Source organism: Gopherus flavomarginatus, chromosome 14 (genome assembly GCF_025201925.1).
Source record: "Gopherus flavomarginatus isolate rGopFla2 chromosome 14, rGopFla2.mat.asm, whole genome shotgun sequence".
Taxonomy (NCBI): Eukaryota; Metazoa; Chordata; order Testudines; family Testudinidae; genus Gopherus; species Gopherus flavomarginatus.
In genome coordinates, this window is record NC_066630.1 from 18169464 (window position 1) to 18186654 (window position 17191).

General features: G+C 42.3%; 2 protein-coding genes across 2 annotated transcripts in view; both read right to left on the minus strand.

The window, feature by feature from the left end:
• TK2 (thymidine kinase 2) overlaps nucleotides 1–16522 on the minus strand; it is a 118933-nt gene extending 102411 nt beyond the window's left edge. The window contains exon 1 of the mRNA XM_050923198.1: nucleotides 16428–16522. The gene's annotated coding sequence lies outside the window, so the exon portion shown is untranslated. The remainder of the gene's footprint in view (nucleotides 1–16427) is intronic.
• The window catches only part of CMTM4 (CKLF like MARVEL transmembrane domain containing 4), a 58113-nt gene extending 41125 nt beyond the window's left edge, over nucleotides 1–16988 (minus strand). The window contains exon 1 of the mRNA XM_050923201.1: nucleotides 16428–16988. Coding sequence (XP_050779158.1) covers nucleotides 16428–16613 — 186 coding nt within the window. The 5' untranslated portion in view covers nucleotides 16614–16988. The remainder of the gene's footprint in view (nucleotides 1–16427) is intronic.
• Nucleotides 16989–17191: the final 203 nt, after the last annotated feature.

A 17191-nucleotide genomic window follows, 5' to 3' on the forward strand; every position in this document is an offset into this window, starting at 1 on the left:
GGAAGTCTTTCCATTTACTTTAATGTGCTTTGGAAATGATTAAGCGCCTGCATCACAAAAATGACTAACCCCACTGATATTTAATATATAAAAATTAACTAAATTTTGTTTGGGGATTAAAATTTTCAGTATAAATGTTTTTTCTTGGAAAAATATACAGAAATAAAAATCCACTTTGGGCCACAAACTGCAAGGACTGAATGAGCATAATTCCCATTGCTTTCAATGGAAATTGTGTGAAGAGGGCTCACAGGACGAGGCCCTATGCAAAATTCAGCAAGTTGCATAAAAAATATGCATTCAATGAGCACGCTATGCTAAAAGAACTACAGTATAACCATTTCCTTTATTGGTACTAGAGTTAACGAGAATTTCTTTACATTTCTTTCCCTGTTTTTGATTAAGCAGCTATGAGAAATAATTACAAAATTATGGAAAGATGTCTATTAAGTATTTTCCCCCCAAAATTGACATTTCTGATGATTAAGAAAAATATACACCTCTACCTCAATATAACGCTGTCCTCGGGAGCCAAAAAATCTTACCGCATTATAGGTGAAACTTATGCTTTGATCCACCAGAGTGCGCAGCCCTGCCCCACCGGAGCACTGCTTTACTGTTATATCCAAATTCGTGTCATACTGGGTTGCGTTACATCGAGGTAGAGGTGTATATATAAAACTTTTATAATTTCAACTACTCTAGTTAATTTCTGGAATCAAAGATAGACACACAGAGATTCTAAGAAATATTTTCTATGGTCAGACCATAAAAAAAGTGTATAAAATATGAACATTATCACTATTTGACCTAATTGTGTTTTCTTACTACAGGTTCAATAAAGGCAAAACATGAACTTTGTAAAATAAAAATTGGTAATGAGGAACAAAGACAGATTTTGGCAGCTAATATACCTATCACATCAGTTAACCTCATACAAAGTACTTTTTTTGTTTTAGAGTTTTTACTCGTTTGTTAAGAATCACCCTGCAATGACTTACAACACCACAAAAGTCTGGAGGGAGAATTAATGAGAAAGATGATCTGAAAACAAAATTAATGCCATCTGGAGCGCAACCTTCAAATTATAAGTTATCAGGCACACAAACTTTGTTACACTGACCCACAAGCTGTCCCAGAACCATGCCAATGGAAGGCACACGCGTGAGCACGCGCACACACACATACATGTCACCTGGCCTTCGGTAAACTGAAGGAAGCACAAAGTACAAACCCACTTCTAGTAAGCCCAGACTATGACAAACCATCTGGTAAACCCAGACTATGACAAACCTTTTATGGTTTCACAGACACCTCTGACACGAAGTCAGGACTGTGCTGATGCAAAGCAATAGAAAAAGAGAAAGACATCCCACCATGTATCTGAATAAGCTTCCCTGAGAGAAAAAACTATAACTACCAAAAAAAGAACATTCACCACAGCATGGACCCTTTGCAAATTACACTCCTATATGTTTGGGCATTTCTTCATTGTATATACTGACCATTCACCACTCACCTGGTTGCATCAAATGAAAGGGACTATTGCCAAATTGCTAAGATGGAGCCAGGTGCTCCAAATGTTGATATGGAGGTGGTCCATTTGGAAAGGAACCACAGATCTGGCAGTTAATGCTCTGTCCGGGAAGTGAGCCTGTGGGTTCCCCAGGTTGCCAACTGAGCATCCTAATTAAACCCACTACTTTATGGGGCAGATGTGACAGATATTGCAGCCACATGCAGTATCTCTGGGGACTACTGTATTAACTTTAACAATGTGATATTTAGGCTTGGCAAGATTTTATTTAAATCAACAGATGTTGGCAAACAGATTTCGGCCGACACACTGAAATCGATGGAAAAAAAAATCCATTAATTACAGTCAGTGCGAGTGCTGCCTCCCTCCAAGTACCTCGCACCTGGAGGGATCAAGTGCCACCAGTCCTGCAGCCATGCAGAAAGCCTTATGCCGGGGTGGGCAAACTACGGCCCAGGGGCCGCATCTGGCCCTTCAGACATTTTAATCTGGCCCTCAAGCTCCTGCTGGGGAGCAGGATCCAGGGCTTGCCCCGCTCTGGCACTCTCACGCAGCTCCTGGAAGCAGCGGAATGTCCTCCCTTTGTTTCCTACACATAGGGGCAGTCAGGGGGCTCTGCATGCTTCCCCTGTCCCAACTTCTGCCTCAGCAGTTCCCATTGGCTGGGAACTGTGGCCAATGAGAGTTGCAGGGGCAGTGTCTGAGGACAGGGCAGCACACAGATCTGCCTGGCTGCGTCTCCGTGTAGGAGCCGGAGTGTGGACATGCGCTGCTTTTGGGAGCTGCTTGAGGTAAGTGCCACCTGAAGCCTGCACCCCTGACCCTCTCCCATGCCCCAAGCCCGTGCCCCAGCCCTGATCCCCCTTCCACCCTCCGAACCCCTCGGTCCCAGCCCAGAGCACCCTCCAGCACCCCAACTCTTCATCCCCATCCCCACCCCAGAGCCCGTACCCCCCCAACCCAGAGTGCCCTCCTGCAGCCTGAATTCCTAATTTCTAGCCCCATCCCAGAGCCCTCAACCCCTCCCACACCCCAGCCCCCAATTTTGTGAGCATTCATGGCCCGCCATACAATTTCCATACCCAGATGTGGCCCTTGGGCCACAAAGTTTGCCCACCCCCGCCCTATGCAGCCCCACATGGCACTGACAGCCAACAGGTGATGTAAGTAATGCAGTGTCTACAAGACACTGTATCACCCCAAGTACATCAACCTAAGCGTTACACCTTTCACGGAGGTTGAGATATTAAGTTGATGTAGTGGGTGACGTATACAGGCAGGAGCTGTAGACACTTTCAGCTATAGTGTAGACACCTTCAGAGTTAGGTCAACATAAGCTCCCTTTATGTTGACCTAACTCTGTAGTGTAGACCTGGCCTGAGTTTAATCTCACAGAGAGGCCTTATTTTTGATTCAGACAGATATCTTTTGCCAAAGCAGGGACTCAGCTCTGCTGAAAGCCTGGAGGGACGAGATCCTGCTGGGGTCTCCACTGGATTGACGGGGAGCTACTGTTAAAGCATTTAGACCCTTTTAATGTTTCATATTTTTTTTCTGTAGGTTTTTGTCTTTAAATAAATGTACTCTGCTTTGATAGAGCTGCATGCTGGCATACATGATTCACAGCGCTTAGAGAGAAAGCTAAATTCAAGGGCTGGTCTCTTGGTCAGACCAGCTAGGAGAGTCACACTGAATTACAGGAGAGCTGTAGCCTAATCCCCCAGTCAGAAGGGAGAGGGATGAGAGGCCCTGCCCATGGAGAGGTGACAGCTAGAGGCCTGAAACCTTAATGGACAGTCCTTGAGCAGACCATGAGGGAGAGGTGTGTGTGTGAAAGGGGCAATTACCCCAAAACTCTGACAACACACATACACTGCTGGAACATAGTAAATAACTTTGTGTTTGTATGATTGTTAACAGAGTATATGATGTCAGTCACTCCTTCACTCATGGAATCCTGAAATCGGTGCCTGGAGGGAGCAGAATATATATCTTCTCAATTAATTTAAACCAAAAAGCATTCTCTTTTTTGTTCTTTAACTCTGAAGCCCACACCAGGTGAAACTGACTTTCAATTATTTTCTTTTTAAAATGTAGATTTTTAATGTTTAAATCAATATACTTCTGTTTAACTAGGAATAACAAGGTTTATTTAAAAACAAAAACGTAAAAGCTTTGAAATTCACTTCTCAACAAACCAAAGAACTTGTTTAAAGCACCATTTAAAACTAACAAAATCACTTCATTCCCTTTAAAAGTCTTGTTTAAGATTAGTCATGAGTAAATATCAAGCATCCATCCTACCAATGCTATACTAAGAAAAGAATTTTAATGGATAAACAATCAAGAACATAAAGTTGTCCAAAAACGGATCCATTAGAGCAAGAATTTTAACAATAAAAAGGAAATGGTGCAAAATGTACTTGTAATCCCAAGCATCCTAAAACTGCAATCTGATGGCCCCCTCAGATGCCATGCCTTAAAAGGCTAAACAAGTCTAGACATAGTGGTAAAACAGAACATTAAAAAAATAGATGTAGGCCACAACATTAAAGAGCACTGCCAGCTGTGATGGAAATGCTTAAAGCCTTCAAGATTGCCCTGCCACTTACACAGCTGTACAACAGAATTAGTTTGGATGAGAATGCACTATATGAAGGAATGACACTCTTATCTTATAGCTGGTAAATCACAGTGCTGCCAATTCTTGATTTTATCACAAGTCTCACAATAGTTGGTGTTTCTCTTAAAGCCTCAGCTCCAGAGGTAAGAATCCCAGGTTTCATTACAAAAATTATAAGTAAGTTTCTACTCACAGGGTTGCAGTGAAAAGCTTCAAAATGTGACCCAAATGAACCCTTACAGACTTAAAAACCAGAAGGCAAATACAAAATCCAAAGTGGTGTTTGTTTTTTAAAAAAGTCTCTGATTTTTAAATGCTTGGAATTGGCAATATTGAAATTGAAATGACAATTAAATGTCCATGAACATTCACCTACCTACTCTCAAATCACAACTGGAAAATAACTACATAATGAGCAGAAAGATGGGGGTATTCTGTTCAGATTGGAGTACTGAAGCTCTTGGATAGTAACAGTCTTGGAAAGAACTGTGGTTACTTTCCAGTGTTTAATCAGAAGGTAGATTATGCCAGACCAACCTGATCTCCTTTGACAAGATAACTGATTTTTTTAGACCTAGGAAAATGCAGTCGACCTAATCTGGATTTCAGTAAGGCACCTGATACAGTTCCTCATGGAAAATTATTAGTTAAATTGGAGAAGATGGGGATTAATACAATAATTGAAAGGTGGATAAGAAACTGGTTAAAGGGGAGACTATAACAATCATATTGAAAGTGTCCATCTGGAGGGAGGTTACTAGTGGAGTTCCTCAGGTACTGGTGTTGTGACCAATCTTTTTTAACGTTTTTATTAATGACCTTGGCACAACAAGTGGGAGTGTGCTAATTAAATGTGTGGATGACACAAAGCTGGGAGGCACTGACAATACGGAGGAGTACTGGAATATCATACAAGAAAATCTGGATGACCTTAAAAACTGGAGTAACAGAAATATGCAAATGGTGCAAAGTGCAAGGTCATGCACTTAGGGACTAACAAGAATTTCTGCTATAAACTGAATACTTATCAGTTGGAAGCAACAGAGGAGGAGAAAGACTTGTGTGTATTGGTTTAGCACACGATGACTACGAGCGTGTGGCCATGAAAAAGGCTAATACATTCCTAGGAGGCATCAGGCAAAGTATTTCCAGTAGAGACGGTGAAGAGTTAGTACCATAGCACTGGTGAGACCTCATCTGGAAAACTGTGAACAATTCTGGTCTCCCATGTTTAAGAAAGATTAATTTAAACTGGAACAAATGCAGAGAAAGGTTACTGAGAGAAGACTCAAACAGCTTGGACTGGTTAGCCTAACCAAATGAAGTCTGAGGCCTTGTCTACACCACAAAGTTGCAGCGCTGGTGAGGGGGTTACAGCACTGCAACTTAGGAGGTGTACACATCTGCAGGGCATTACCAGCGCTGCAACTCCCTGTTTGCAGCGCTGGCCGTACACCCGGTCGAACCTCGGGTGTAGAGGATCCAGCGCTGGTGATCCAGCGCTGGTCATCAGGTGTAGACACTCACCAGCGTTTTTCTTGACCTCCGTGGAATAAGTAGGTATCCCAGCATACCTGAGGAAGCCTCTCTGGTAATCAAGCAGGTCTCCTTCCCCGCGGTGTGCTCTTGCGTTCCCCGAACCCCCCCCCCCCCCCGCAAGCAGGTCTCCTTCCCCGCGGTTTGCTCTCGCGTTCCCCAAACCCCCCTGCAAACCGCGGGGAAGGAGACCTGCTTGCAGGGGGGTTCGGGGAACACCGGAGCAAACCGCGGGGAAGGAGACCTGCTTGCAGGGGGGTTCGGGGAACGCGAGAGCACACCGCGGGGAAGGAGACCTGCTTCCCCGCGGTTTGCTCTCGCGTTCCCCAAACCCCCCTGCAAGCAGGTCTCCTTCCCCGCGGTTTGCTCTCGCGTTCCCCGAACCCCCCTGCAAGCCGCCCAACAGCGCTGCAGTGTGGCCACATCTAACACCACTTGCAGCGCTGGTTGCTGTAAGTGTGGCCACTCTGCAGCGCTGGCCCTATACAGCTGTACTAATACAGCTGTAACAACCAGCGCTGCAAAATTGTAGATGTAGACATACCCTCAGTGGAGATACGACTGACGTATTTATAGAAAGCAGAGGGACAAATACCAGGGAGAGGAAGGAATTATTTAATTGAAGCACCAGTGTTGACACAAAAACAAAATTAATATATAGGCTTGAAATTAGATGAAGGTTTCTAACTACAGTAGAACCTCAAAGATACGAACAGCAGAGTTATGGACTGACTGGTCAACCGGATACCATGTGAAACCGTAAGTAACCAATCAGGCAACAGAGGAGACAAAAAATAAAAGCAGCAAATATTGTACTGTGCCCTACATTGCATCTTAAAGGTAGGCACATCTGGGCTGCCTGTCCCCGCTTCTACCCCTATCGCCACCCCCACGCACGGGGTATCCACTTTCTGTTAGGAGTTAAAGAAGCTGAGATTCACAGGCAAAGCTCTGAGCCCTCACTATCAGCCCAAGGCATCCGGGGCCCCAGGCACGTGGGCCAGCAGCAGGGCCCTGCGTAAAATGTGGGGGAGCTGCAGCACCCTCCCCACATCTATAGTTCCCCGCCTATGTTGTGAAGTCCTTAACGGTTAAACATTTAACCAATACAATTTTAAACAGTTTAAGCCAGTTACTTTTTTTAACGCTATTTACAGTAAAGAAATGTACTGTTCTGTGTGGAGGCTGACAAGTCACTAAAGTCATAGACCTTGGGAGAGGGCAGAGCAACAAGGACTGGAGTAACATCAGACTTGTGGGAATAAGTACAGTAAACAGAAGGGGAACTGGTCTGATGTAAGACCATATATATATGGTTTGCTTTTTCCTCATACAAGTGACAATATCAATTACTGGTATCAAAATATTGGTTTTCACATGTTGATAGAACTGATATTACACTTCCTTACAGGATTTTAGTCTGAGTTTTGATCTGCAGTTTTTTTAAGTATTTGAAAATCAACAACTTATGTTGTTAGTTACTGTCTCATCTGATTATTGCAGCTTAAAAATGTGCAAGAATAATGAAAATTTCTAGTATGAAAAATCTTGTAGCTGGTTCCTAAAATAATATGCCGCTAGGGAAATTGCCAAAACATCATGAGAGAACAGTTTACACTACACAATCTAATTTTCTAGCACTATACATTTGACAGAATATAGCAATATCAGTACTAACGTCACAGTAGAGGCATTACTTCATGCAATTCCAGATATAAGTATGGGATGTATTTTCATATATTGGATAAATTGTCACTATGCTTTTAAGCTGTTCCTTAATGAAGGATACTAAACAAAATAAAGTTAATCTTCAGTTTAGACTATATAAAGTTTAGCTCACTTGTAAGCTGAACAAAGGCGTGAAAATATATATTTTATATTTCAATTAAGCTATAAAACCTCACATACAAACTTTGGCACCTGAATATCAATTCACAAATAAAAAAGTTCTTTTTGAGTACATATCAAACCTATGGGTAAAACCTTACAGGAATGTTGTAATTGTCAAACAAATATTTTTTTAAAACTCCAAGCATCAGAAACAGAGGACACTCCGAGGATTAAACCTAGCAGAAATGTTTGACTACAATGGACTTAAGACACCAAAACAATCTTAACTCTGCCCTTGTGTGGTGCCCTGAAGAAAAAGAATCCTGAGACAATTTTATTCGTCCATAAACTGTTTCATCTAATCAGTTATTCTTCATCCTATGTTACAGCTTCACTCTTAGTCCTACTATGGTTGGATATACTCCAGCTTTTGTTCATCTGTATTTTACAAATGTGCCTGATTCGACAAATAGCATACTGAAGGCCATCATTCTACAGTCTTTATTAAGACCAATATGCTAGTTATACAGGTATCTGTAAACAGAGCTAGGGTATTTGCATATGCAAATATTGTAGGCACCATATGAAAAGAGCAAAATGTTAGTATGTTGTCAATGCATACACTTAACTGCTATCATAAATACAAGTCAGTACAAGCTGTACAGAATGATCTCCAAATTTAAGATTCACTCTCCAGAGATAAAACTTTTTAAAGCAGTTATTTAAAAAGATGTTAAAGGGAAATGGACCAATGGCAAATCACTAGAAAAGAAGAGTGGGGAGGGGGGATTTGATAGCAGCCTTTAACTACCTGAAGGGAGGTTCTAAAGAGGATGGAGCTAGGCTGTTCTCAGTGGTGGGTTGCTCTCTGTACCTGAAACCATATTTCAGCCTTAGTACTATTCCATTAAAAATACTATAATGCAACTTTGGATCTCGCATTATGGGTATTTGCTGTTTCTAAATAGAGAATGGTTAACATAAGATGATAAACAGAAATAAGGGAAATCTATAAATTTGCAATTGGAACTGGAAGGCTTTTCAAACATACTGTTTTTACATTTTTCTTTGGAATCTTTTAGCATTACACTTGTATTAAAATGGAATAAAGCAGCTGCCGAAGAGATTACTGCTCTTCCAGCACAGCAACCATCACTTCAGTGTAATAGTAATTTATCCTTTTTAAGTACATCCAGCATCACCAGGTATAAGAAAATATAAACAGTTTGTCCATCTAGATGCTTCATTATTACTAAACCACCTCCTTCACTAAGGAACAAGAGTAAACATTAAACCCTATGCACTGCATTAGTACCAGAAATAACCTAATCTCCACCTATTGGTGGAGACTGCAGCACCAGAAGGAACTGCCTGCACTTGCCATATGAAAAAATTCAAAAGTGAGTCATTTTATTATCAGAATATCAAAAGAGAAAGTACAATTCTCTGTACAGTTATAATTTAATAGCAATACTGCTATTATGGCGTGACAGCGACTCCATAGTTCAGTTTATAGCTGAGTTTCCATTGTATGCCTAATTTTACCTCCACAGATAAAAACCAAACAAAGTTTTATTGACCCAAAATTATTAGTTAAGAGTGTTATTTAGCATAGAAGTTAGTCAAGGAGAAGGAAAGACAAAATATGAACATAAAAATCTTACTGTATGTTAAAGTGGGCTCAAAACCTTAAAAAGATTTTTTTCCCCAAAGGGAAATTGTCAAAAGAAATTTCAAAGAAATGAAAGAGATGTGATTTATCCCAGTAGGATTACTAAATGTGTTTACAACAGAGATATTTTATCTGTTAGAAAAAGGCTAGAAAAATCTCATCTCAAAGAGTGCACTTATAAAAATGATGTCACAAATGCAACCAATACTTAGGATAGGTGATGAGCATATCCTATACTAAAAAATAAAATATCAGCTCTAGGGAACCATTACTATTTTACAGTGCCAAAACTGGAGTAGGCACCACCTTACAGGTAAGGTGACACTGTCCCTGCCCAAAGAGCTCACACTCTAGAGTAAAAAAGCTATACTTATGAAAACGAAGTAATATCTAGTAACACTACTTAAAACTAGAAGCTAAAACAAAGTAGGAATACAAGAATTGTGATACTGGATTAGTTGGACCTTGGAGTTGACATCTGTGATAGTAGGACCAGATGTTCCAGGGTGTAAAGAACCCCATAGTAGGCAAATGTGGAATGATCTTCCTCCACATTAGACCTCAGTCATCTTTAACAATTAAAGACTGATTTAAGCCCTGATGCATGAGGTTTAATAGACTCATAGACTTTAGGGTCAGAAGGGACCAATATGATCATCCATTCTGACATTTTTATCATTAATTATGACAACTCTAGACACTCGATCTCCATATAGTGTCCAATCTCTTTTTGAATATTGATAGTTTCTTGTCCTCAATGATTTCCTGTGGCAATGAGTTCCATAATCTAATTACATGTTTCTATGAAAAAGTATTTCCTTTTATGAGTTTTGAATTTTCCACTGTCTAGTTTAATTGAATGTTCCCTTGTTTTTGTGTTATGAGCCAGAGAGAACACCAGTTTACCTTCTCTATATCATTATTTCATTTACTTTTAGCATGTCCCCTCTTATTACTTTCCTTTCTAAATAACCTTGGGTTGCATGGGTAATGATGGTAACCCATGGAACAAATCTCTCCTACATTGAACAGCCAGCAGAATGGTTAAAATAAAGTAGATGTTACAGGAGCAAAGATGGAATGTTGTAAAAAAATTAAATCCATCTGAAGAAAAGGGAGCTCTCACTGCACCAAGGTGTGAATTACTGACTCACCTGTCCTTCGTTTAGAAATTAAAGTCATTTTTCTCCAGAGAGTAATTACTTAGTTCTGAGATAGCAATTAGCTCTAGTAAATGGTAAAGAGGTTCAGGGGATACCACAAGATTATATGATGGTGTAGGGGGATTCAGGTTCTCAATACTTCGATAAAAATTCACAGGCATCAAGTCATAAGAAACAAATACCATAATCCTGCTCTGGCGGCTGCATTCAGTTCCAGCACTGCAGTAAAACTACACCCACTGACATAGCTTTGATGTTGACAGAAGAATGCTTCAGTTTATGTAGCTTCCATCATTCAGGGAGATGGTGTTCCTACACCAATGGAAAAACTCTTCTGTTGATGTAGGCAGCATTTACACTATGGAGTTATGCTGACATAACTACACCAGTGTAGCTAAATTAATGTAGTCCCCATAGTGCAAACATACCAACTACAGTATCTGGAGTGATAGAAAGAGAAATTTAGGCTGTACATAAAGAAAAACGTCTTCATTGGGAGATCTGTTCAATAGTCTCTAGGGAAAGTGGAGATCCTCAACTGCTTGAGAAATGTACAAGCAGACCAGAGAAAGCACTGAAAATAACCACAAAGAAACACTTCTGCAATAATCCCTAAGGATGACTGCATGAAGTTTCAAGTCTGATAAGGAAGCATTCCACTGAAAAGTCACCAGGGAGATTTTTTTCTTCTGAATTTTAATTTCACAGAAGGGAAAACATATTATAATCACATAGAATTAGAATCATAGAATGTCAGGGTTGGAAAGGATCTCAGGAGGTCATCTAGTCCAACCCCTGCTCAAAGCAGGACCAGACAGATTTTTGCCCCAGATCCTTAAATCGCCCCCTCAAGGATTGAACTCACAACCCTGGGTTTAGCAGGCTAATGCTCAAACCACTGAGCTATCCCTCCCTGGCTTCTCCTCAGCATTCACTTCAAGTTTAAACTCTTTGTCCTCCCTCAACTTCGAGGATCTCTAAACTCAGCACCTGCCTTCCTCTTCATTCCTTCTCTATAAGGTCACATAATTAACCCATTCCCTTTATATTTATCACTCTTTCTTCACCTTTTCTTCCTTACAGCACTCTCTGCTTGAAATTACCTTCCTTACACAGACCAATACCTCCAACTCTCTTACGTGGTGATGTTCAGGGGGAAAATGGTGTTCTCTTTGTTGTCACATTAGTTTAGAAACAAAAGAACATTAAAGATGCAATTTTAATTTGGATAACATAGCCATCTGTGAGAGACTTTTTTGGAGGGGGGAGATAGGAATTAAACTCCTGTTTGTATGGAATTGTGAGAACTTAAATATGATTGAAAGGAATTATTAGTTAAATATGACTGAAAGACCTAATTCTTAAACACTTATTTCTCTCTATATACACCTCTACCCCGCTATAACGCGACACGATATAACACAGGTTCACATATAGCATGGTAGCAGCGGGGCTCCAGCAATGCTTTAAAGGGCTGGGGCTCCGGCAGCTGCAGGGAGCCCTGGGCCCTTTAAGTCACCACCGGAGCCCTGCTGCTGCTGCCCCGGGGCTGCGAAAGCGGGGCTCGCCGGCAATTTAAAGGACCGAGGCTCCCCATAGCAGCCGGAACCCAGAGCTCTTTAAATCACCGCCGGAGCCCTGCCACTGCTACCCCGGCGCTGCAGCAGTGGGGCTTGCCAGCGATTTAAAGGGCCCAGGGCTGCTGTGGGGAGCCTTGGGCCCTTTAAATACCCACTTGAGCCCTGCTGCCACTACCCCGGGACTGCGGCAGTGGAGCTCCGCTGGCGATTTAAAGGGCCTGAGGCTCCTCAGGGCTGGGGCCCCGGGCTCTTTAAATCACTGCTGGAGCCCTGTCACCACTACCCCGATATAATGGTGTTTCACTTATAATGCGGTAGCGATTTTTGGCTCCCCGCGACCACGTTATATTGGGGTACTGATGTATATAAAAAAAAACTTTTAAAAAATCAACTTGAGTTTAAATTTTTTAATCTTCAATCTGTCTTCTTTTTTACTTTTCCTCTAGTTTTACAGTTATATTAATTAATGATTAAACAGATTAATCAGAGTTAAACATCAATAAAAAATGCCAGTGGTATCAAAATAAGATTTCCTGGGGTTATACACTCAATTTAGAAAAAAGCAAAACTACAATAATTCTAAACTTTTGGGGGGTGGGGGAAGAACAGAGAGAACGGAGGGTCAAGGTAAGGAAAGAGAGTTATAAACATGGACCACATCACCAAATCCACTATTAATACAGCACACGCTTTCAAAGGACAGTTTGTGGTTTATCCATTGATGTATTAAATTAAAGATTTTATGACGTTATAAGACAGATTTGACCTTAAAAATATTCTGATTTATTAACAAAAATTTAAAATATTCTTCATGTGTAAAGTGTCACGCTCCTGTTTCATCAATTACATTCAATGATGTAACAATATTTTGAATCGATACACATTTCTTCTTTTGAGGAAGAAACAAATTTTTAGAACTATTTGTACTGTTTTCTTCAGTCACATTTCCTTCCCTGTCTCGCTTTTCTTTTGACAAACAAAAATTTACATTTGGATGAGCAATCATTTCAGCAGTAATGACAAAGAGTTAAAATCCATGTTTGCTCTGGGACTCTGAGTTATTAATATTAGTTAAATAAATTCTCTCTTTTATTTGCAAATATCCAGAAGCCAAATATGCCAAGCCACGGTAAATCTCCATGTGTCTTGGTAAATTCTGGCCCACTGTACATGACAAATAGACTATGTTTATCAAAAACACACAAAGCATTTTTTTGGTTCCACTAAGGTTAGTTCACACACACCTTTTCCTCAACAATGGACTAAATGTAGGAAAATATTTGCTAAGCAGATAAGAAACCTCTTATGTTTGTAACTTAAGTACAATGTGTTCTTCCTATTTTATGAAACATGCTTATTATGCCTCTGGGGCTTGCTCTTTCAAACAAAAATAGAATTTAGAAACCGATTTATAGTCTTCAAATCTTCATTTAAATTTCAAATATTTAATATGACCTACCAAAAAAAAAAAAAAAAAAGTCTATTGCAGTAACTGCAGGAAGAGCAAATAATAGACCAGCGAAACAATAAGATTATTTCAGCATGTTAGAAAACACCACCCCCAGACTCCCCCCCCCCGCCCCTTTCTGTAGCTAACAGTTCAAAACAGGTGGATATTGCACACAGATGACAGTTTCTTAGGCCCAAACCCCCCCTACACACAGACATCACTAGTCCCATTAATTCCAACGGGGCTACTCTCAATGGTAAAGCTAAGCATACCTTTCAGTGTTTTACAGGGCATGGGAGTTCAGATGCTCATGGCCACCTCTTACAGAATATGATGTATTTGAGGGGGAGGTGAGAGGTGAAAAGGGAGACTGACAACAAAGTGAGTGGTGTTCTTTATTCAGATATTCGATCTTGTAACCTATTTGTAGAAGTATTCTGGAATCAACATAGTTTACAATCATTTAATTCAAACCTCTCATTTGAAAAATTAACATCTGCCTGATATTGAAGCAAAAATACCCTGAATATTTTAAATTAAGCCTGAAAATATAAGCTTTCTGCTGTATTTAGCATGCATATGAAATATAAAAACTAATTTCTGAACCTCCTGCCAATAATGTGCCAGTATGGACTCCAAATTATACAAACATTAACTAAAGTGCTTCCTCTCTCAGAGATAAGCGAGAAAGGAAGAAGGAAAAAATACTTCAAACAGATCTCTTCCCTGATGCACTGTTCATACCGTGACAAGAAACTGTAAAAGCAATTTCTAATTCATTGAGTGGCATCTCCAGGAAGATAGAAAAAAAAATCTCTAAATTTAAATCTGCAATGATCAGAAACAGAACTGGCAAAATAAATTCCACTAATAAAATCAAGCAGATGGAAAAGACACACCAGCATCCCAGGCACACGAGGGCACACAAAAAAATTGGAAGTCACCTAGAAAATCACAAAAGAGACACTCTCATCTTAATCATACTTCTGTTCACAAATGTTTAACACACAATTGTTAATAAATGAAGTTCATTATCTAAGAAAAATTAGAAAATTATTTCTCTATTTCTTCAATTTGTTTTCTTTGTGCATTTGACACCACTTCAGTCAGTAAGGGCCTGAACTTGCAAGCACAGAAGTGAGTAACATGTATTCAGGCAAGCAGTGCCCATTGGAACTACTCCCGTGAATGAAGTTATTCGCCTTTATGTTTGCAAGATACAACCTTTCATTAGTGTCCTCTGCTTGTGTGTGTCTTCCACAAACAAGGACAGAAAAACAGTTAAAAACTAATCTACAAGAATTAGGACTTCTTACTGGTAAAATGTATTTGATTTACAAATTTTAGTTACTTTATCCTCCCCACCTTTCTTGTCCTCCTGTTTGTTTCCTCCACCTGTTGAATCTTGCCAGAACTAAGGTCCCAATCCTGCAAAGATGTAAGCACATGCTTTACTTTATATGCTGCAAGTAGTCCCACTAAAGTCAAGGAAACTACTCACGCATGTACTAACTTTACACACAGAGTCTGTGTAGGACTGGGGCCCTAGATTGTCAAGTTTGAGCACAGCCTGTCCTTTTACTGCATGTCTATACAATATGTAGCACAATGGGTGACTAATCCTTGATTAGTCCCCATCTGGTCCTGCAAATCAAATAAAACACAGTTTAGCAGTGGGATTAAAGTGCAGGTGTAGGATTTAAAGCTTCTGAAATTCATTTCTTGAGCTGACTAGAGTTCAAGTTGTAGTGCTGCCTTAAGTCAAACAGGAGTACAACCCATATAACAGAGCAAAATTTGAACCTTACACAATCAGCTGCACAACTAGTTACTCCTTCAATAATCAACAAATAAGATATCAGGATGGTACAGGTATCCAGATGTACAAATCGTACTTCTCTTCAGTCATATTAAAATAAAAAATATTCTTCTTAAATTAAAAAAAATCAGGTTAACCTTCATAAACTGGACAAACACTTGCAACAATATAAAATGGTATGTACTGGCTGGTGACAAATCTGTACACACACAGTTTGTGCTGAATCCATCCTCACACAATTTAGGAAAGTGAAAAAATGGAATCTGAATGGCATTCAGGAAAACAGACCATTTTAAAAATGGAGTTTGTGGCCTAAACATATTTTTAGTAAGACTTTCTAATATACAAAAGATGACAGCATTAATATCATCACTTCCACTTGACCCAAACTATTGTTTTTGGGGTCCCACATCTACACTATAGAGCTGTAACATGCAAAGTGGTATGTTGTGAGTTTATACATCTTTACAACCAAAAGTACACTAACAACTGAGTAGGACATGTACACATAGGCAAATCCAAGCTAGTCTGGAGTTGGTGAATACACCTACATAACATCAAAAACACCCTCCCACACCCACCTTTGATTCAACTACCTAGAAACAATGGGCCAACTGTTACCAGATGATCAATCTATGGGAGGCAGAAAAGGGACTCACAAACTTGCCCCTTACCTGCTGCCTCGTATCAAAAGATCAAAAATCCCAGGTCTCTCTCAAAAATAAAACCATCAAGTAACCATTAGCAAAAGTGAAACTAATCGACAGCAGGAAAGGGGGTGGAGGGGAGGTAGAACGTATTACCGACCCCGATGGGATCTGGAACACCCACCAACAAAACGCATTACAGGTTTCTTTGAACTTCCCAGACTAGCGTGACCTAAAGGCGGTGGCAGCGCTGGTACTTATCAGCAGGACCACGCAAGCAGAAACCGTGCGCGGAAGCAGGGCGGGATGAAGGACAGGGAGGTTAAACTCTCACCTGAGGAATGAAGTGCAGCAGAGCGCGTCCTCCCCCTCCACCTGTGAGCCGGGAAGGGGACAAGAAACTGCCTCCTGTGGTCCTACCCCGACACATACACCCTCCTCCCCCCCAGCGCATGAGGCGCCCAGGCAGTGCGGGAGGAACAATGCCCCCGTTGGGCGGGGAGCCGGACACCGACGCCCTCCTCACGGACGCCGCGGCCCGTCCCGGCCTGCCTGGGGCGCTGTACCTACCACTTCGGTGATCTTGATCTTGCCGAGAGCGCCCCGCAGATAGTCCAGGTCGCAGCGGAGGCCGCCCAGCCCGTGGCGCTGGCTGACGGGCTCGGTGGTGGGCTGGTAGGGGCTGCTGGCCCCGGAGATCATGGAGGTGCTGGACGCTTCGCCATCGAAGCCTTCCAGGTCCTCGCCGTTCCTCATGGTGCCGCCGCCCGGGGTGAGGCGCCGCGATCCCTGCCCGTGAGGTTGGAGCCGGGCTCGCCTAGCGGAGCGCCGGCAGCATGGCAGCACCGGGAGCTGGCGCGGGCTCCCCGCCCTTAGGCGGACGGGCGCGGGGAGAGCGGGGGCAGCATGGTGCGGCGCCCGGCCCGGCTCCTCTAGCCGCGAACCCCGCCTCTGGCACCGCAATCCCCGGCGACGGCGTTCAGCTCCCGGGCGCCGCTGTTGTGAGAGCGGAGCCGCCTCTCCGCTAGTGCCGGGGGCGGGAGGGGGTGTGCCCGGCGCTGGTACCGGGCGGGGGGGCGCCCCAGGCCCTCGCCGGATGGGGCCGCCGGGCGCGAGCTGCCCTGCGGGGCTCCCCTTCTCCTACGCAGGGGCAGCTCCGGCCGGAGAAGCGGCTGCTGCTGCTGATACCGCCGCCTGCTCCTCCCCCTGCCGCGGAGCGGAAAGGGCGGAGAGAGCCCGCCCTGAGGCGCGCCGGGGCCGGGAGGCGCCTGCCCCGAGCGGGAGCGGTTACCTGCGCGGCGGGGAACGTCCCCTATCCAGAGCAAGGGCCAGGA